General features: G+C 41.9%; 1 protein-coding gene across 1 annotated transcript in view; it reads left to right on the top strand.

Annotated features, from left to right (window-relative positions):
- The first annotated feature begins 13,067 nt into the window (after positions 1–13,067).
- The window catches only part of KIAA1549L (KIAA1549 like), a 70,852-nt gene continuing 62,170 nt past the window's right edge, over positions 13,068–21,749 (top strand). Inside the window, exon 1 of the mRNA XM_065755623.1 lies at positions 13,068–13,131. Coding sequence (XP_065611695.1) covers positions 13,068–13,131 — 64 coding nt within the window. The remainder of the gene's footprint in view (positions 13,132–21,749) is intronic.

A 21,749-nucleotide genomic window follows, 5' to 3' on the forward strand; every position in this document is an offset into this window, starting at 1 on the left:
TTAACTTGATTTCTACATTAATTCTATATCAGGGAGTAATGAGAATAGACAAAGAGAGGATAAGCAAGGCTTAAGTTATAAAACAGAACTGCCACGTGAATTTATTGCCTGTGGTTCTTTGGGACCCAGTCATCTGCTGCAACTTCTTTTAAAGTGCATTCTGACTTCATCCGTCATGATGCTGTGGCAGATATTTGAATATGCCCAGTGTAGCAAACTCATATCCAAATGGAAAATGTTGTGTAGTGTGGTGCTACTCATTACAGCTACTGCATCTTAAATGAGTTCATTTCTAAATACAGCTAGGGAATCCCTTACTGACTTTTTGCGGTGTTGATTTCTCTCGTCTTCAGTGCAGTTGCTGCGTTATTAGCATCATTTATGATTCGAGCTGTTTATGCTAAATCCTCTAAATGTTCCCTGATAGTGTTACTATCCTTAACGTTTCCTTGCACTAGGGGATCTGACTGTGAAACACACCTGGTGACTTCAGGTGTACATGCCTGGTTCCTGTGTTTGCCCCATCTTCACTGGAGCTCATTTCCCAGCACTAGACTGGTGCCAGTGGCAACGTGCTACGAGCAGGATCAAGTTATTTTATTGTGTCTGGGCTCCCTACCAAACATGCCATGTCTTTGGTGCTACGAATGAAATAATTGTGCTGTAATGGCATTTAATTCATTTGCTGTTAATTTATTGAAAACTGTTAACGAAGATGGAAGTGGATTAGGACACTGCTGAACAAGATGGGAGAAGTCTGTACACTGCTTTATGGGATTGCTGGCAGCAGCACTGCACTTTGCTCTCAGTGCTTCAACAGTGCATTGCAGTTTACTGTTGTCTTTGTATTTGCAGCTCCACAGTGAAGTGCACTAATTATAGCCCAAGTATCAAATTTCTTATAGTCGCATGGAAAACTTTTTTTCCCTCTCATTTCACAGAACTATCAAGCAGCATTTCAAATCGTGAAGTAAAATCATTTTCACTAGATATATCTTAGAGTTCAACTTCTTTCTCCTTGAAAACTGTATTAGGTGTAATGTGAGATTAGCATTTTATTTGGTGTGCTCTATGTGGGAGTAAATAAGGATTGTTCTATAGCTAGTAGTTAAATACAGGTTATGTGGTTTGTAGCTCGTTTATTATGTGTACCTCCTGTGAAATTTATACAGGCCTGACCAGGAGGGTTACACACTGTAAAATGTTGTGTTCACATTATACAACTGTGCTATTAATTTTTACCCTGCTATGATTCACCCACCCCTTTGTGGTCATATACTTGGACAGAGCAGATGTCATATTTGGGCAGGACAAATGGGCTGACAGTCCGTGGCTTGGACAGCTACGTCCTTCGACAGGTAAAATAAAACTGTCTGGGGGGCTGGGCATAGGGAGTAGTGGTTGAATGGAGTTAAATCCAGCTGGCAAGCAGCCACGAGTGGCTCTCCCTGGGGATCAGTATTGGTGTCCATCCTGTTTAACATGGTTATTGATGAATTGGATGAGGGAATTGAATGCACCTTTGGCAAGATTTCAGATGACAACAAGCTGAGGATTGTGTCGATCTCTCTGAGGGTAGGAAGGCTCTTCAGATGAACCTGGGTGGGATGGATTGGCAGGCTCAAGCCAGAGGGATGAAATTCAAACAAGACCAAGTATTGAGTCCTGCAACAACTTTGGCTGCAACAACCCCGCACAATGCTTCGGGCCTGGGGCAGAGTGGCTGGCAAACTGTGCGGAGTAAAAGGATCTGGGGGCACTGGTCAACACTCGACTGAATGTGAGCCAGCAGTGGCCAACAGCATCCTGGCTTACATCAGAAGGCAGGCAGCTGGAGCAGAGAAATGTTTGGCTGTACTCGGCCCCAGTGAGGCCACACCTTGAGTGTGCTGTGTTCCGTATTGGGCCCCTCTCTACAAGAACACCGAGGCCCTGGAGCATGTTCAGAGAATGGCAATGAAGCTGGTGGGGGGTCTGGTGCACAAGGCTTATAGGGAGTGACTGAGGGACTGGGGTTGTTCATAGTGTGGAGAAAAAGAGGCTCAGTGGAGATTTTATCTTTCTACAACTGCATGTAAGGAGGTTGTGGTGAGAAGCGGACTGGCCTTTCCTGGAAAACAGCAATAAGACAAGAGGGATTGGCCTCAAGTTGCACCAGGGGAGTTTCAGGTTGGATATGAGGAAGAATTTCTTCTCAGAGAAGCTGGTGATGTACTTGGAACAGGTTGCCCAGGGAGATGGAGTCACCGCCCCTGGAGGCATTTAATGAAAGGACAGATGTAGTAGTTAGCAGTTTAATGGGGAATATTGGTTGTAGATGGATGGTTGGACTAGATTATCTTAGAGGTCTTTTCAAACCTTGAGACTTGAGAACCTCTTGGTGAGGGAAATTGGTGTTGCTGTTGTCTTGTTGCTGTAAAACTGGAGTAATTGCACTGGAATAACACTGAGGCTTCAAAGAGGGTGCAGGAGTCTGAAAAGAGATGGGCAAAACTTACCTTTTAACCTCAGGAGTCTGTAATGCTGAAGAATATTCTTCAGTTTCATAGTCTCTTTTATAAATTTGTTTTTCCAGCCATTGAAGCCTTTTATTTATTTTGACAAGACTGGATCAAGAACTAGGAATGCAGCAGGGCCATGAAATGAAGGAAGTTGTTATATGAGACACTGCTGCCTCAATTCTTGCAGAATCTGGAAGGTGTTTTCTGCTGTGGGCAATGAATTGCAGACACGGGAAGGTCTCTTGGGACGTGACAGTCAAGACTGGCTTTGTGCTTCTGAGTGTAAAGGGTCAGCACAACAGTGCTCCTTCATGATGCTAATGCAAATATTTCAAACCAAATTTGGGGATTCTTCTCTTCTGAGTGTCTGGTTTGAGAAATCTAATGTCTAATTTTCAGTATTTATTAAGAGATTTGCCAACAGTGCTGAATTCTAACAGATCTAAAGTGAGTTTGCTGTGGGGTTTTTTTTCATTGTTATTTCTATTTGTTTTGTTTTGTTTTCTTTTTTTTTTTTCCACAGAGATTTGTAATGAATAGATTTGGCTGCATATGTATAGCAATAGTAAGAGACATTCTGACAGTAAGACAGCTCCATTTCTGTATTTCACACCCCTACTCCAGAGCATCTACACGCTTACGTTTTTCAAAGAAAGAGCTACAGAAATTTCTGAGAGGACAAAAAAGAAAATTTTCTTCCTAATTTTATTTTCTTAAAAAACAATAACAACAAAACAAGACCCCCCCAAAAAAAGAGTTTCATGGAAATGTTGCATCCTAGTATCTCCAAATTTCATTTATAAGAATAATCTATTTATAAAAGCTTGTCTTGAATATTCCAGTTCAGCAGCCATACAAGGAAGTGAAAACGGGGCATTGTGGGCAGAACTGAGTAACCTCAGCTCCAGGAGTTACCACGAGCAATGCCCATGTTATGTCATCTCCTTAACATTGGCTGTGTATACACCAAAGCTGCAGACAAGATCTTAGTCTTCAGCTGATGATGATTTATAATGCTTTATATGAAGGGCTCTGGAGCATTTGCTCTCTTTTTAAAGGGGAATGTAAGCTGCCGAGGAGGATAACTGTCAGGATATGGTGTGGCAAAAAGTTTAAATATTGAAATGTTATTAATATTTACAGCTTTTCCCCCAGAGCTCTTTAGCATTGTTAAAATGAACAACTCTAATTACAGAATATTTGTTGAGGCTGTGATGACTCAGCCTCAGTTGCAGTAAGCAGAGGAGCAGGAGCACTGTCCTTCCATGCTTGGAAATGCTTCTCTTCTCAATTTTGTGGCCTAAGTGACTTGAGCAGATACCACGAACGAGGCTGTGATTGCCCCAGCTCAGAAGGTCATCATCCATTTTTGAAAGTCTATTACTTTGCGACAAAAATTAAGGACTTAACTTTATGACTATTTTGAAAACATCTGCTGCATAGTGAGCACTTCTGCAGTGACAGTTCACTATGTTCAGGTTGGGTTTTTATTTTGTTTGGTTGTTTTTTTTTTGATCACTATTTAAACAAAATTCTGAATATTTCCTGCACCGTTTGTGGTGGTAACACAACGCTGACCGAGGCATCTGTGTATGAATATATCTGAATGTATCTGAATATGCTGTGGAGAAGCGTGAAATTTGCAGACATTACGTAGTACCTACTCCAGTTAATTTTGAGGTTTAGAGTGAGCATTCAATGAACGCTGTTCTTGACCTGGATTTCTGGGATAGCAAACCCCAGGAGAATACCCCCATAACGTTTCAGAAGCATGGAGAAATTAGACTTCTTTTAAAAACCCCTACAGCTCAGCGGAGCGTTGTGCATACTCCTACAGGGTCATTCAGAAGTTCTGTACAGAACAGATCATTTTTGTTGAGGTGATGTGTAGAGAAGAGTAGCTTTTGCATCGTAATTCCTACACAAACAGTCTTACAGTTAATACTCTATTTGTGTGTGACTTTGGAGTCCTTTACCATATACCTTTCAAGACTCATTAAGAACCCCTAATCCAAAAATGGGGAGAAATGGCACCATGCAGTTGTCTGGAGGAAAGCAGAAGGGAAGAACAGCTTCACAAAGAAAGCTCATAGGTAGCAGGATGCAGAAGTGGAAGAATTAGTTACAATAACAGAGGCTTTGGTCCAAGACTGTGTCTTGGAGGTTACATCTGCCAGCAAGAAGGAATGGAACTAAATGTTTTCCAGAAACATATGGAGCCCATACTCATGTTTATTCCCATGACAGGAGCCAGCCTGTGCACTACCCAAGTGAACATTTTATGCCTTGTCCAGTATGGAGTATGGTGGCACCAGCCACTGTAGGCACTGCTCTAAGACAAAACCAAGGCCAGCAATTTTTTTTTCTTGTTCCTTTAATTTTTTTGAGGAATGATTTCCAAATATGTTATTTTCATCCAAAATACGGGGCAGAGATGTAGGAATTTCCAGGAAGATAGCTGGAAAGTGAAAACCAAGGTTTCCACAAAATGAGCTTGTCTGTGGGAATTAGGTTTCATAGATGAGGCCAATTCATGTGGAATTGTATTTTTAATGGCATTACAAATTGCAATCTGTGTTTAGATGTCAAGGGTCCTCTTGCAGAGAAAAAGACAAAGCATTAGAATTGTTTCATTAAACTCTATAGACATCCTAATTAAGCAGGTCAGCTCTTTTCAGACTTAAACTGATAACAGCACACATAAAAGACTTTGCAGAATTGGAGGTCACCTGCATAACATGATGACAGCGTGCATGAAACTTACAATCACAGAATCAATGCAAAGACAGGAAGCCCTCCTCAGCACTTTGTGAAATTATTAGCAGTATGATTTTTAATATCTGTTGTGGTATGCTTCATTCCCAGAAGACAACGTTCACATTCTAAGTCAGAGAAGGGAGTTTAAAGTCTGCTGCTTGGTGATGATCTTTGTGGTTTTGAAATCCTCCGATGAGGAGGCTGCACACAAATCACTGTGATGAGGCCAGTCCCCCAGCTGACCTGGCAGCCTGCTCTGCCACTCAAAGCTGCTGTTCTTGCACTGCTTGTGCCTGCAAATTACTTCAGATGTGCAGCTGCTAGAAAATGTGTTTGTGCTAATCAGAATGATGATCTCTCTGAAACTGCGTGTCACGGTTCCCTCTGCTTCTGCAGTCTGAAAGAATGCTTTTGAGGCTGATCTCCACCTGTGTCTGCAGTGTTTGTGTGGTAGACGGGCACAGCCACGGCCCGATATTGGACACCTTGATTAGATGGTCTCTGTGCAGGGTTTAAGTCTCCTGGCAAGCTTTGTGAGATGAGATACACGAGGGAGAAGCTTTGCCTGTAAACAACTCCAGAGGGGCATTGACTTTTCTTCACCTGTGCAATGCAGTAAGGAATAGTCACAATCTTCAGCACGTTGGCCACTTCCTAGCCAGCAATTCCATAGCTTGCCCTTCCCGTGGTGATTTTTGCTGGGAGGCCTGGACAGCAACCTGCATCCAAATAAAGAGCTGAATCTTTGCAAAGCTTTATTCTGTTTCCACGGGCTCCTTGAGGACAGATTACTCCTTGAGGCTAAACAATTCCTTGAGGCCAGCTGCCTTCTTCAGTGTAAAAGCTGGCATCTGTGCTTTTAGTACTGAAATAGAGTGGCTGATACAGGAATACGTGTAGTGTTAGTGCTCCAGGTTGGGCAGTCTGCTATAGCTGACTGGTGGAGACTCTAAAGCCTTTCTGGGCAAACTGAGAACATCCTGGCAATGAAAAAGCTTTCTATTATGTTTAAGTAGAAAGCCCTGTCTTCTAGTTTATGCCTGTTGCTTCCCAATCCTACCTCTCCATGCTGTTTTCTTCACCCACCCACTAGGTATTTACACACACTGGGAAGACTTCAGGTCTTCATGCTGAACAGCCCCAGCTCTCAGCCTCTCCTCACATGACACATACTCCAGGCCCTTCTTCACCCCATTTGACCTTCCCCAGACTCACTCCAGTACGTCCCGTGTCTCTTTTGCATCGAGGAGCCCTGAACTGAACGCAGGACACAAAGAAAGCCCGAAGAAAGGTAGCTTTGTTTGGAACAACTCCAAAAATAATGAATGAGTCCATTCAAATTCATCCCTGCAGCACCGCTCCTATTGTTTGAAATCAAGTTACTGTGCATCCCGTGCTGGTACGTGGAGGCACGGTCGGTCTTGCAGCTTCAGTCTCCCCATTCATACACGTGTCAGAATTATTCCATAGGGCAGCATCTTAGCTCTGCTCCACTGAAGGGCACTCAATCAAAATCTGTTCTTTACTGATACAGTCCATTTGACCTGATTGAAGACCTACCTTGTTACTGGCATTTTTCCTGGCTTACTTCTCTTTTGCTTCTGCTGTTGCCCTTAGGATATCAGGTGGTACCAAGAGTTTTGCACACTGAAGGTCCCTGTGCTGCAAGGGCACTGATTGCAAGCATTTGAAAAGTTTTAATTTCCCATTTGAAACAAAATACAGCTATCTGCTACTGACAGCTGATGGTATTAGCACTGGAACTGAGTGTGCTGCTGTCAGGCACACTGCAAAAATCTCGACATAGTCTTGTCACTTTCTATTTCATACAAACACGTGCCTTTGCTGCTGTAGTCCTGCACTGAATATGACCTTATACTGTATCAGTCAACCTGCTGACTGTATAAATACCTTTAAATCTCCAGGTGGAGACCATCACTGTGGCTTTACTTTTTCCCATATTTCCTCCCAACGTGCCGATAGCAACTTCAGTTTCACTTGCTGCTAGAGTTAGCTGAGTCACACCTGTCACTTTTAATTTACTTGTTCCAAAACTGCATGCTCTTAGATGAACTGCTAGAGGCAGAAAAAATCGACAGAGTTGCTGGAAGAACACTGAAACTTTCAATACACTTAACAAAATCATCTCTGAAATGACTGATTGAATTTCATAACTGCACTAGTCAATCCGGTATTACATTTTTGCAGCATAATTTACTTTTCTGCAGTATTTGCTGATTTTTCAGATATCTTTTCCAGGATCTGTTGAGAGGAACATCCTGGTTCATTCCAGAAGTTTTAGATTTCGCTCAATTCTGCTTATAACTTCAGCTCTTTCCTCTGCTTCCACTCCTCAGGGTCTGATAAATGAGATTTGTGTGTTCTTCATCTCCTACTTTAGCAAGGTTTGATGGGGAAAATAATATTCTTTTAATTGAACAGCATATTCTTCTATTTTGAATTATCCCAACTGTGGCTGATCAGAAGTAGCAAATAATGAAACATGGTGTAGTGGAAATGCTAAGTCATGACTTGAACCAGTGGTGGAGCACCAGGTGGGAAGGCAGGGCCAACCCAGGGGAGCTCAGGTGCATGCAGTGCACCTGTGTGACTGGAAGGGCTGGAGCCAGGATCCACCCCTTCCCAGCCCTCATTTAAGAGTTGGCAGGAGCAGCAAAAGTATTTTGTTGGAGGTTTCTGTGTACTTGAGGCTTTCTGTAAGGTAAGTAGCTTCCTTCCTTTGTCCCTGTGCCTATGGTTGTTGTATTTGAACACACTTGCTGTAGGTTGGGTCCTTGTTGCTCTTCTATCATTGCTGTGCTTTTCATGCACGTGTGTTACAGCATTGCATATGGCACGTGAGAAGAACAGACACTCAGATTAGAAGGCGTTTTGTGCCCTTCCTGCAGCAACCTGGTGATGTAGGCTACATTTATTTAGGCAGGATTTTTATGCTAAAAATTTCCTGTGTTGATTCCGAGCAGCTCGCACAATGTCTTAACCACTGCTTTTGGGGAATTAATTCCACTAAAGCTCATTTTCTGTGTTCTGATACCTTATGAAGTGTACTGAGAGAAACAGTGCCCTTTCTGGTGTCTAAGCCAGAAGGTCCTCCAGTATGCATGGCTTGTGGAATGAGTCCTGCGAACATCCACGAGCACAAAAGGAGAAGGGATGGTATGTGGGGAGAAGAGGAAAGGGTATTTTTGAAGGTAATGAGAAGGGAGCTGAAGGAACAGGTGTCAGAAAGATGGGGTGTGAGTGAAGCATGGCCCTGCTGACGTGTTTCTGATGGGTACAGGAGTGACAAATTCACTCCTCTGGGCAGCTCTTTTTTCCACCATTTTGTGCTGAGAAAGGTACGTTGCTATAGCACTGCTGAGGATGTCAACCAGTGCCTTTTTTTGTATTTATTTTTGCAGTAGATTTTCTGCTAATGTACTTTTTTACCTAATCAGATTAAACATTTCTAAGATGATATACGTTAACCTCCCTTGCTGTTTTCTTGGGGAGGGAGATAATAGCATTTCCTCTTCCCCTTTTTGCACTTAATTCAAGAATTTCCTTGATCTTCCGCAAACATTCTAATAATTCACATGAGACTGATCACTTTTTATACACTCTAATAGTGGGGCAAAAAGCACAGAGGGATTAAATACTTTTGGGGGGAGCCCACAATGAATTATTGTCAAAAGTTGAGCCCTGGAGTCCTGAATTCATTTTGAATTTGCAGACATCCCCTACATTACTCAATTGAGTGAGCCTGAACATACAGAACCCAGAAACTGCAGGTGTCTTTCACCTCTGGTTTGACTACTGCATTCTTAATTGAAGAGTATTTGCTACGTTTAGGAAAGACATTGGTATTTTGATTTATGAGTCCCAGCTTTGTAGGAGCTGCTGTAACAGTGCAGCAAGGACATATGTGCAGAGGACACTGCAGTACAGAAATGTTCTGTGACTGTGATGCAGGTGAGTTCTTAGACACACATTTAGGAAAACACATTTCTAAGCAGAATATAATTGCAGCGTATCAGTTTTCAGCTGGCAGCATTCAGGTGACTGCATGCTTTGATTGTCTAAATGCAAATCAAGTTTCAGTTCTGAAACCCTCCATCTTTACAGCCTTATTTTTAGAGGAAATGTTTCTTCACGTTCTGATAGAATTGCTTGCTGATTTACTTCTCTCATTATATTTTAGTAGTTGCATTTTATACGTATTTATATATATTTTACGATGTCTGTACATTTTGTGAAAATATTAACTTCCCCCTGAGATATACCAGGATTTTTTTTCCAAGGCTAGCTTGTCTTTCTCACCTGTTCTGTGCCAACTGCCTTTTTAAAATCGTATTCATCTCAATTCATAAAGAGGCCAATGTCAGATAGCACTACAGTTCATTTTCAGCTTGGTAATTTGAGTTTAAAGCTTCATACTTCACAGTTGTCCGGCCAGTAGGATTGGTTTTAGGGCTGTACTGTCTCAAGGCATACATGCAGCATTACTGTAGCTTCAGATGGGGGAAACAATTTGTATAGAATATGTGGCTGTGTGATTTTCTCTTTCTGTGATCCCACCCTGTCAGTTATATCCTCACACCCTTCCTGCTGGTGCACACCACCTACCTCCCATACGTCTCCTCCTGTCCTGCTTCTTGTACCCACTTACCCTCTGTTCCAGCCCACGAAGTCTCATTTCTGCAGTACGTGGTCTCTGCCTGCTTTCTGTGGGAGCTTTGATTTTCTGTTCTGTGAGTAACAAGGGACCGAAACCACATGGGGCATGCTGCTTAAATACTGCAGTCAGCATTTACTCCAAGGGGATCTCAGTGCCTTTTTTTCCTAAGCATTTAAATCTATACCAAAGAGAAATCACAAATTCTTTCTTTACTGAGAGTGTTTTCCAAGCCAGATGATCACAAGTAACAAAACTGTTGTTATGCTGCATAATTGCAAGAGAATTTCTGTGTTTGCTTTCATTAAGGATTAGTTCTGTGAGAGTGGCCACATCTTTCTTTGTGTGATTTCACAGTTACGTTGATTTATATTAGATTAATCTTCCTTTAGAGAAGTGTGGATTTCTGTAACTAGGAGCAGGCCAGAAATAATCAAATGTGCATTCAAACCTGTTGTATGAATTAAGAGTGTTTTTGAAAATATGCCACTTATTTCCTTCTGCAGAGATATGATCCATTAGCCACGTGGGTTTCTGCTAAATGAGATGGTTGTTGCATTCAGTGGCAACAAAGGAAAATTCTAATCAGTTTTAATGACTTGTTTCAGCTATTTTTAACTCCTTGCAATCAATAGCTGACTTCTCTCTTTCAGCACAAATAACTATATCTCCCCATCCAGCACCAGAGGAAACTTATAAAATCTTTTGTTTCCCATATTAACAATTTTGACTTTTTTTTTTTTTAAGAAAAAGAAGTGCAAAGATAAGGATTAATTGCAATAAAGTTTTGCTGCCTTGGAGTTTATGGATGCAGTCTGAAGAGGCTATGCCTCCATTATCTGTATGGTTTTGGATAAACTGAGATAACTGTGAAATCATAAAGTGGCAAATGGTGCATTTCAAAGCTAAATGCATGGATATGATTGCTCAGAGTTTAGTTAGAATGAGAACTGTTTTATTTTATTTTTGCTTGGCGTGTGGATAACAGATTTCTGTTGATAAGGCTTCAAACAAAACCTCATCTCTAATACGCAGTATGTTTATGAAATATGAGGGCTGCTCCAAAAGTAATGCCTCCTACTTTATGACATTGTCCCATGATGTCAGAGGAGGATGCTGGTGGTATGGCAGCAGAGCTGGAGCCTTCCTGCCAATATCCCACGCTGTTGCTGTGTGACAGATGGCAGCAGAGGGGGCAGTCTGATAGAATGGATCTGACATCGAAGTGTGGATGAGTCAAAGGTGTGGAACTGAATTCTTCCATGTGGAAAAACTGACACATGCTGACATTGATTGATGCTTGCTGAACGTTTATGGAGACCAACCAGTGGATGTGAGCACAGTGAGGGGTGGGTAGGTAGTGTGCTTCAGCAGTGGTGACAGCAGCTTCAAAAGTTAAGCCACGTTCCAGATGGCCCTCCAGAATTTTGATGAGCATAGCTCTTGTTCATAGCTGGCATAGCTAATGGTGACTGTGTTGGAAAAATAGAGCAAATTTTCAACTACAAAGCACTATCAAATAGTGTTGTTGTATTCTTTCTAACTGTTGTAGTTTCCATGCAAATAAACAGGAGGCATTACTTTCAGAGCGACCTGCGTATTGAGTATGAATAGGGCTATTGAAAATAAAATCAAGACATTTCCTGATTGCTCTCCAGTGCCCCAGCTGAGTAAGGCAAGGCTTTGGAGACGAGGGTGGTGTGTTGGTGTGTAACACAAGGCTGCTGTAGAGGAACATTTTCTATTTCAGAAGACTTTGATTTGAGTAATAACATCAGGCTTCAGTTTTTATTTAAATGTGCTATTCACTACTGTGCAGAATGTTATGTTGATGAAAGTAGTCGAAAGAGAGTATAGGCCATTGAGTTTCTCAAACCCAGAACTCTGAGCAAAGACTTGTGACTTCGGTGTTGCAAATGTCCTGAATTTTGTGAGACCCTTGGCAAGTGACCACACCACACCAGCTGTGCCCCAGCTTCTGTGAGGCCGGTGTCTTTGGGAAGCAGTGCTAGTAGTAAATATGGAATAACAGTGTCTGTAATGGTAGCCTACCTCTGGGTATGACATTTATGGAGTGGTCAACTTTATACTGGAGTAGCATCTACTTGGTTAAACATGGGTTCATTTTACATGCGTTATAATTATTGGATTTGCCATTTCTTTGTGAAAGGGGATGTTAAAATAAAAGGAATATTTCAGTACTTATGTGGAGCCGTTTCTAACAGGATATTGAAGTTTTGCTTAACGTGACCGTTAGTTAATCAAAGTATCTGTTCTCTTGATTTGTACTTCCCTTGAAGGTGCCTAGACCTTCTTCTATCCACAAGGAGCGTGCTGTTGTTGAGCTGCTTGGTCCAGAGCTTCACACAGGTGGCTGCTTCTTTGCTGGGGCTGACTGTTCCCTGCAGAATCACTCTGGGGCATCATCTTGTCACGATTAGCTGGTTTTTGCATTAGCCTGTGAAAGTGGCAGGCAATTAAATGTGTGATGATTGAGGAAAATCTGTGAAGTCTGTTTTGTTTTGCCCTAATTGCTAATCCATTTATAAAACTGTTAACGCTCCATCCTTCCCTATTTGTTCTCCAGCATTGTGCTGTCAGCTGTAGCTCACGCTGATCTTCCTGCTGGTGCTGCCACTGAAGTTAGCAAACAGTCGTACTGTTAGCAAAGATGGTGTGCTACACAATCTGTGTTTTCGTGTCATACAGAGGTAGAATGTTCTTTACAACCATCCAGGTATTTTTCCTGGATGCTTCCTATACAGGATGCTAAATGTGCTGCACAAACCATCTAAGCCTTTCTCAGGGTGTTTCAAGGCAAAGCAGCCTTCCCAGCCACGGCAGCACTGTGTAAATTGGTCTGTGTTTAAGGGTCAGCCCACGGGAAAAGGGTATGTGTTGAGGACATGCACAAATAAGCACTGATCTCCCGTGCCCCTAAGAAGCCTTGGTTTTCCTTTCTGCCTTCTACAAATGCACATTGTGGAGAGCTGGTGGTCTTGTGAATGGGACCTGTGCGTTCTCTGGGTTTGGTGGAGAAATGCAGTGAGCATTTATTGGCCTTACAGATCTTGAACTTCTTCGCCTTCCTCAGAAAACATTTGTGATCTGCAACCATTAAGTGGAAATGTGAGATGCAGCTGCTGAGGGACAAGGCTTTGGTGGAGCTTTTGGAGCAGACTGGAGCCCTTAAAAGAGGTGAGATCCACAGCTCTCATGTGGCCCTTCTGTAGGTGGATCAGAGTTGAACTCCAGTATGTTACTGTTAAAGAGATTTCCTGGCTTTTAGTTCTCTCCCCTTGGATTAAGGATAAGAGATGTGCCCTGCGTAGCTACCAGCCAGGGCATAACAGATGCATACTTCTGCGAGTCAGGTCCCCCTTTCATCTCAGATGTGACTTCTCAAGTTTTTATTTTTTCACATGACCACTAGTTTTGTTTTAGAAGGTAAAGAAATAACATCTGGAAGTATGAAACAGGGTTTTGTTTACTTAAACAATTAAGCTTTCATTGTACCATCTCCTTAGCAGTACGTTTAATGCCATGACAGAGAGCTTCGTGTTGCCTGGCTGAAATGTGGATTCAAATTTCCCATTATTTCTTCCAATAAGTAGTATTGTTTCTGGTGAAAGCTATAGCTGGCACTGCATTAAAACACAGTGAGTGCCACTCTGCAGAGTAGTGCTGAGGCAGTAAAAGGCAGAGGGGATGATGTTGTGATGCTAACAGCTCAGATTGGTGTAACTGCCTTGCATCAGTTTTGTGGATTCATTTGTCCTTGAGCTTTTGAGGAGAACAAAAGTGAAAAATACTGTCAGCACACATTGCTGCTCAGCAGAGCAATGTGCTTATGTCTTTGCATGTGGACAATGATCAGTCAGTGCACAAAATGAGTTTTCCTCGATTCTGATGTATTTGCTGCTGTCTCATATTGTCTTGGCAATATTAATGGCAGGTAATGTTTTAGTCCCAATAAATTGCTAAGGAATCTTGCAGATATATCAGTGATGATGGGAAAACAACCCTACCTCTGCCTAAGGAATCAGCATGTTGTTATGCTTGGTAAACTGGAAAGAAAAGTACCAAACTGTAGTTGTTATTTATTTCTTCTTTTGACTGTCTATGCAAGAAATGTGCATTACATTTTATTTTGAAGTAGTTTTCAAAGGAATTACACTTTTATTGGGGGAAAAAATGTATGGTAAGAGTACATTTTATCACTAATACACGGTGATGCATCCTCTGCCACCCATCTGACAGGTGTGGGTCCTGTTGTGCTGGACACTTCACTAACAGAGATTGTTGTTGCTCTGAAGAAAACAGGGCTCCAAAGAATGTGTTTGGATTTTAAGCAAGTAAACAAGGGCTGGGAGGTTATAAATATAAATGTAACTTGACCTTCTAAGTGCCTAGAGGGGCAGGGCTATTAATCAAGAGCTGAGATGCTGTGATCTGCAGATGCTGGTTTCAAGGTTGCAATGCCACTTGCCCATGCCTGCCCCATCTTTGGGGTGATAGCAGTAATGACCTGGGAGGAACTGTGTCCCCTCGGGTACCCAGGACCTGTTTTTAGTAAATGTGAAATTTCCTGTTAGATTTAAGGCAGCAGATTGCATAGTCCAGCTCTGGTATTAAGGTAAATTTTATGAGTGTGATGTGATTTTCCTCTCTTTTACTTCAGGCTCCAGACTGATTAATGCCTGCTGGGAGTGAGATCCATAGATTTTTGGCCAATCTGGCAGATCCCTAAAGGGCTCACACTGGTGCTTTGGGAACATACGTAGCATTTCAGGCTGGAAAATTATCTGTCCTGGAGGAGAAATTGGTTTTGTAGCATGAACTAGCAGGAGAAAAATAGTCACTGCAGCATGAAGTGCATGCTGTGAAGAGAGAGCTGTTGTTTTGTACAGGGGCTGTATTGCTTAGCTAGGGATGGAAGGAAAGAAAAGCAGAGAGCTCAGCTCCAGAGCCATACAAATCGCCTGGCTGCTATTTCACTCCTGCCACAGTATTGGTTTTCACACTAATCAAAATCTGCACTGGGGAACAGATGGGTAAGAACACACCAAAGGAAAACAGCGTAAACTCTGTTAAACCCTGGGCGAAATTTAAAGAGAGCCAATTGCTAGAGGGATGCTCTGCTGTGTGAAAAAGCATCTGTGCTCTTTTTTGGGGGGGGGAGGTTTAGAGAGCTTGGGATGCACGCATGCCTCTTGCCTTGTCCTGGTTTTATTTTTTCTCTCTCCTGGTTCTGGGTAAAATAATTACCTTGTTCAATTAGAGAAGTATGTGCTGGAATTGACCTGCAGGGCAGTTACCACAGTTGTGCTACACAGTCAGCAGTTTTGCCCATTGCTGCTTAATCCAGCTCAGGACCCACTGCAGTCTCAAAATTCAAGCTGAAGAGTGGGGCTGATACAAGCTGCTGTGTGCTCTGCAGTCTGAGGAAGGCGCATCGTGTTTGTTTTCCAGGTGTAACCCTTTTCTCTTGAGTATTAAGAACCTGAAAGCAATTTCTTTATCTGCTGGAATTTGAAGGAAGCAGGAAAATGTTTATGCCCTGTCTTCAGCGCTGTGATATTTTAATATGCAGCCGCTGGGGATCAGTGCTGTTACATGAGCTTTGGATGATCACTTTGTAAAGTCCTGCCCCTCTGCATCAAGGAAAGGTTGCTCTCAGTCTCACTGGAAATGCAGTGACTTTGTTCTGTGTCTGACTTAGGAAAATACTTGTGTTCTCTCCCCATTTGGAGTATAAACTGCTTTATTTATGCTGTGCAAATGCATCTGTTCAGTTAGCTTGCATTTTTGTAACAACTAGTATGAGAACTGAGTATCCAAGCCAGAGAGATTAGATGTAGAAATATGGAATGGGTCTTCTGTGAATCTATTTAGATGTAATCAAGGGTTGGGCTCCTTCATGTTGCATTGAATGAGCGTGGCTCGTGGTTGGCACTCCCGTTAACCCAAGGCAGTGGTAAGCATGCTGGCATTAGGTGTGCTTTAATGCTGCAGCCACGCCTGCTGCAATATGCTACGTGGTAGGTAAGTGGTGATACGTAGGAAATGTCTTTTGGGTTGTGTGGCTCTATTTATTAGTGGCTCCAGCAGTGGCTATGTTCATTAGTTTAACACAGTCTGGCTCATTTCAGTTTATTTGGAAGGATTATGCTCAAACCCTTCACATTTAACGACGAATTAGGGAATTAACCTATTAGTATGTTAACTCTATCTTGCCCCATTAATGATATTTAGTATATTTTATCATTTTTTTTGTTAATTCACTACCGTGTTTAGCACGTCACTGTAGACTAAACTTGAGAAACAATTTGGTTGTGTGTGCCAAGTGCTGTAGAGGCAGGGTGCTTGGGGAGTCTGGCTGTGGTTATCTCTGGTGCACAGCGTGCTTATTCCATGGCTGGGACCTCTTCCATCTTCTTGATGCAGCAGGTGGAATTGTACAGGAGTGACAATCCCATGTATGACTTCAGTAAATACCATTTGCAGCAAAATACAGCTCTCCACTCAGACACTGGGGTTTAGAAAAGCAATAGGTCTTGCATTTAGTCTTTTCACACTAGGAAAATGGCATTTTGCTTCAGGTTGACCCAAAACAGAGGTGCTGAGTACGTCAGTCAGCCTTCATACGAGTGTTTCACATTAACACAAAAGAATATATCTAACTAAACATTCATACTATTACCTTCACCTTATTGAGTCTGTAAGGATACCTGAAGAAAACTTGCATCTGAAATACTTGCTGCTTTTTGTATCAAAACGCTTCTGATACATTAAATAATTGACAGCTGTTTATTTAATTGAACTATTAAAAAAGCTAATTTGGAATCGTGCTGCATTTGCTTTTGCTTGCTTTAGCACCTTTTAGGCCTGTATTATTACTGTTTTAATATTATTGAAAAGGCAGGATGACAGAGGGCAGATGTCCATACTCTGCATGTGAATAGTGATTACTTTGTCCATGGCTGCTTGTAAATGCCAAGGACTTACTAGGAGTTTAAAGTTATTTTCAGGCACTCAGCTAATGAGTAGCTTGCCAACTGAACCTCATGGTTTTTGTTTGTTTATTGTTGTTTTTTGATAGAACAGATATGCATGCATAATTGTCGTCCCTGTGCTTCTAAAATGTGTGTCATGTTTGAGGGTACCAAGATCAGCTTGAGTGAGTTGAGATGGTCTAAAACAATTTGCTTTTTTTTCCTGTCGATGTTCAGATACTGAAGGAAGAAGCCAGTTGTCTCCAAAGCATGGTGGCACCTTCCTTGGTTGGGCTGCTCTTTCTCTGATGCATCAGAGGGCTTCAGCCCCCTCGGTAGTAACTAGGATTTGCATCTGGCTTTTGTGAAGCTGATGGGAGGAACAAAAACCACTCGTAAAACCACCAGAATCCTCAGGAAAAATCCTGAGCTCTGAGGATACCATGTTAATGCATTTATGTGCTTCAAAAACTGGAGAACAAGGTGACAAACAAATCCTTAATGTTATGCACACACATACGATTTTAAATTACTATTTAGTAACCTCATTGTAGAGAGGAAATCTCAGAGGAATATATTATTCTTCATTCTGGGCTCACCCCTCTGTTTATATTTTTATTTTCATCAAAATTAATTAGTGTTCAACAAATACACTATAGGCCAGACAGCTGAAGTGCACATATTCTGGGTCACAATTTTGTAATGCAAATCCCACATTTGGTTATCTTTGTCGAAATGGCTTACCATTCAAGTGTTGGCTAACCCCAGGCTGCTGTGTCATCAGCTGCGGGTAAAGAGCTCTGAAAATCAGGTCTCCTGTTTTGGTGGCTGAATCTGGAAGTTACTCCAGCAAAGTTTGTAAATGTTGCCCTAAATAAATAAATCATAACATTTCTGACTTGGAGGCACTGGACAGCTTTAGCTTAACGTATCACAGGGCGTTGTCTTTCTGTTCTCCATGCTGGTTGCTACACGTGTCAGAAACATGGAAGAAATGCTGATGGAGTACATAATTCACTGGAGCTTGCTCCTGTAGGGAAATGCCCCTCCTAAGGTGGGTTTGGTGGGGACAGGCTGCTTGTGGGACCTGCCCACCCCAGCAAGTGGTGCCTCTGAGAGCTTTGGTCTCAGCTGCAGCTTGTTTAGCAGGCAATGGCACCAAGAGTGGTGGGAGATGCTTCTGAGACAGAGTGTGGTAAAGAGGGGTGTTTGCTGTGCCACAGGAGAGCAGCATTTGAGTAAGTGACTTAAAATTTGTATTCATAATAAATGTGGTACTCAGGGTGAGTAGATATTCGGTGTTGTAATTAGAAACTTTTTGATGGTGCTTTATGACTCATCCAGTTGTTGAAGGTGTTATATTTCAGTTGTCCTCAGCAATTTTGTGCGTGTGTGTATAATACATTCTAATGCCCGCCCTCGTAGCTCGCACAAAGTTATCTGTCATGATAACCTAGGTATCGAGGTCTGGCTAAGCAGGCCTGGATATCTGCTTCCCCTGCTTTTGCTTCTAAGAGAATGGTATTATCTTCAGGATATTGTCTAAATGGTGTGCATTTTTTTTGTTTTTTGTTGTCTGGTTATTTTTTTTATTGCATCTTGTAAATAGAGGGTGATGCTATTCTTGGCTTCAGCACAAAGCTTACCTGAGCATTTATTTACGTATGTTTTGAGAGGCCCCATTTTCTTAGAAGAAGGCTGGCAAAAGCTAAAAGCTGACTGTGCAAGGGAAGACATAACTAAATCACCAGTGACTGTTTTTCTCTGAATCCCCAGAAAATGTGGGTTGATGTGGAGGTTAAATCAGCACAGCACAGAACTTAACCAGTCTTTCCTGAGAGGTAATGCTAACATTTCCAAGCCTTAGAGCCCTCCTTCTAACTGGAGGGACCCACTGGATGGTATCAGTGGCCTCCCAAGTGTTGTTTTCACTTAGCTGGTTATGACATATTTCTCAAAGTACTGAAATGCATGTCTCTAGGCAGTTTGTGTGATGCCAAGCGCGGTGTAACAGCATGACTAATGTGCATCTACAATTAAATAAAGTTCCTAGAGATTTCTTTTTTCATGTGGCAGTGCCAAGAGATTGCAAAGACTGTGCGATGTTGACAGTTGCAGTAATCACAGTGCATCTGTTATGCTGCTCTTTCTTGGTACAGTAGATTTCCTGAGCAAGAGTGCAGTGTCCCCATCTTAACCTGTCTGCAACCTGCCCGGTGCTGTGTCTACACACCGCGTTTCACAACTTTGAAGCCATGTTTGTTTGTTTTTCAGCCAAGGTTAGTTGCATAGGTACAGTACATTGTGTTACCAGTTACTTGTTTCTAGTGGTATCCTTGTACCTCTTTCCTTCACTTTTACACCTGATCTGACTGGATAGATTGTCATCTCTGAGTATTCATTGAGACTTTAATACTTTCAGGGTGTATTACAGAATTTCAAGGGATTACAGTTCAGTTCCTAAAAATCAGCCTCTACCGTGAGCTGCTTAAAACTAGAGAGTACCTAAGTCAAGTCTGAAAATGTTGAACCTCCAGGTCCTGGCACTGGCTGTCCTGCTCTGAGATGTAGGGCACTGCTGAAGCAGGCACCAGTCTGCAGTGCAGCAGTCTGAGCCGTCTGTGCCTTGCTGTTCCTGCAGCTGTGCAGAGCAGGTTTGAAACATTGTCAGGTCAGAAGGATAAGTCTTTATGCGTGAAGTAATCGAATTGACAGCTTGGATCAAGTCCTATTTTTCCCATCACCTGCTGTGCGAAACCTTACTAGGATGAGAAGAAATCAGTGCTTTTATATTAGAAAACCACTAATCACACGCAGGGAGGCAGGCTTTGAACATGTGCTGGCTCATCCTGTAGCACAGGCTCTCCTGTTAATCCACTGCTATTCTACAACTTTTATTTTATACTCAGGATAAATGTGTAATATTAATTTTTTTTAGCCTGAAGGTGAGCTTTGCACTTGAGAACCCACTATCATCTTTCATAACGATGCAGCCTCATTGTAATATTTGCAAATTGAGATTCCGTGATTGATGCTATTATGTTATGTAATATGCCACACTCTGTTGTTGAAATGTATTTTTGTTATTGTCACCACTTTAATACGTCTAGACAGAGGAGGTTTAAATAATTGCTGCAATAAAGGGAGCTTTCAGATAAGGAGTATAGTGTCTGTTGCTTTGCAGAACAAAATGTAACAGAGGCGTATTTATCACTTTGAAGCCACGGTTCCTGTGATTAATATTTGATTTGTGCAGAAAAGTTATCATTGAGATTTTTAATTGGAATTCTGGATATGTCCTTTGCACTAGTTTGTATCTCACCTGTTAATGGGAGAAGGAATCGTCGGTGAAGGATGAAGTGAGTTATTTGCCTTTATTTAAGATTCAAATCAGTAAAACCATGGAAATGAGATTAATGTGGAAGTCAACAAAGCAAACCTTTAGACTGTAGCTGGAATGCGTAATCTAATTTCTGCCCTTTCTTGCAAGTAAAACGTTTGTTTTCATGTCAAGGGACTCCAAATGGCACCTGCCTGCAACCAGGGATGGCATTGGGGTCTCCATGTGGGGCTGGGGGAGTGCTCCTACCACCTTCAGGGACTGTGCTTGGTGTGCTGTTTGCCTGGCCCTGCTGTCTTTTCCCTGCCATGCTTTCATGTGGAGCAACGTTAGTTAGTGAAAAAGCTTCTTAAATGCATCTTAAATGCATTTAACTGCATTGTGTTTGACAGATTGAATGTAGCAGTAAAGCACCTAAAATCCTGCTTAACCCAGCAGCTTTATAACAGGAGTATTCAGTTATACTTACTCAAATGGAGAATGTTTGCATAGTGCATGCACAAATGAAAACCCTGAGTCGTGCATCATCTTTCCCTCCTTGTTAGAAGCGACCACGCGTGTCTTTCAAGATTAACTGAGCAGTTGGAAAGGAATTAGGGTCTGGATTGGCTGGAGGCTGATTTTAGTATTAATAATATTAGTAATATTAATTAATAATAATATTCCAGAAATTTTTAGAGCAACAAAGTCTCAGGGAATTTTAGCAAAATGACAGCGGGCAAGTGAAAAGAAACACCATGACCTTATCCAAAGTGGGTCACAGAGTCAGACTCTTTCTAGTCTGATTTTACGTTAGGCTGGAAATGAGTAAAATGGATTTAGCCTGTGGATCCAAGGTGGTTTCTTGTTGCTTATCTGCCAGACCCCTTTTCACTCTCTTATAAGGTGTGGTGTGGCAGAGCGCAAGTGCTCTGAGCACCTGATCAAGCCATAGGTGTGGTGTCCTAGTTCATTGCAGAGGAATTGGACTTAGATGACTTTTAAAGATCCCGTCCAGCCCAAAGGATTCTGTGATGCTTTATCTCTCCTGAACAGCAGTAGACAGCCAACCAAGCCAAAGCGTGTAGAGGAGGAGATGTATTTTATTTGTCTTTTAACTTTTCAGAAAGAATGTTTGGATCATATCCTATTCTATTTCTATTTTTAAGTGGGGTTTTGAATTAGGTCTGCTAACTTGGGCAGCACTTTTCAAACACCATATAGAAGCAGCAGTGGTATTTGCTCTTTCTAATAATGCTCTTTGTTCCAGGTTATTTTTTAAGAAACCAGCTGCTCACTTGTGAAATGTTTAACTATATGCTGATTTCACAATTAAGTGACTTCAGCTGTTACTCAAAAAACAATTGTGACTGTAGTAGTGATGCTACTTTTTTTTTTGTATGATTTTTAGGACTGCTGCCAGTTTGCTTACTTAGCAGCAAAGCTGCTGTTGCCTAACTAGGGACAGAAAATGCCAGTGCTTTCATCTGAGGGAGAAGAAT

The sequence above is a fragment of the Cyrtonyx montezumae genome, unplaced genomic scaffold (assembly GCF_038088225.1).
Source record: "Cyrtonyx montezumae isolate F1298 unplaced genomic scaffold, pur_monq_1.0 scaffold_10, whole genome shotgun sequence".
Taxonomy (NCBI): domain Eukaryota; kingdom Metazoa; phylum Chordata; class Aves; order Galliformes; family Odontophoridae; genus Cyrtonyx; species Cyrtonyx montezumae.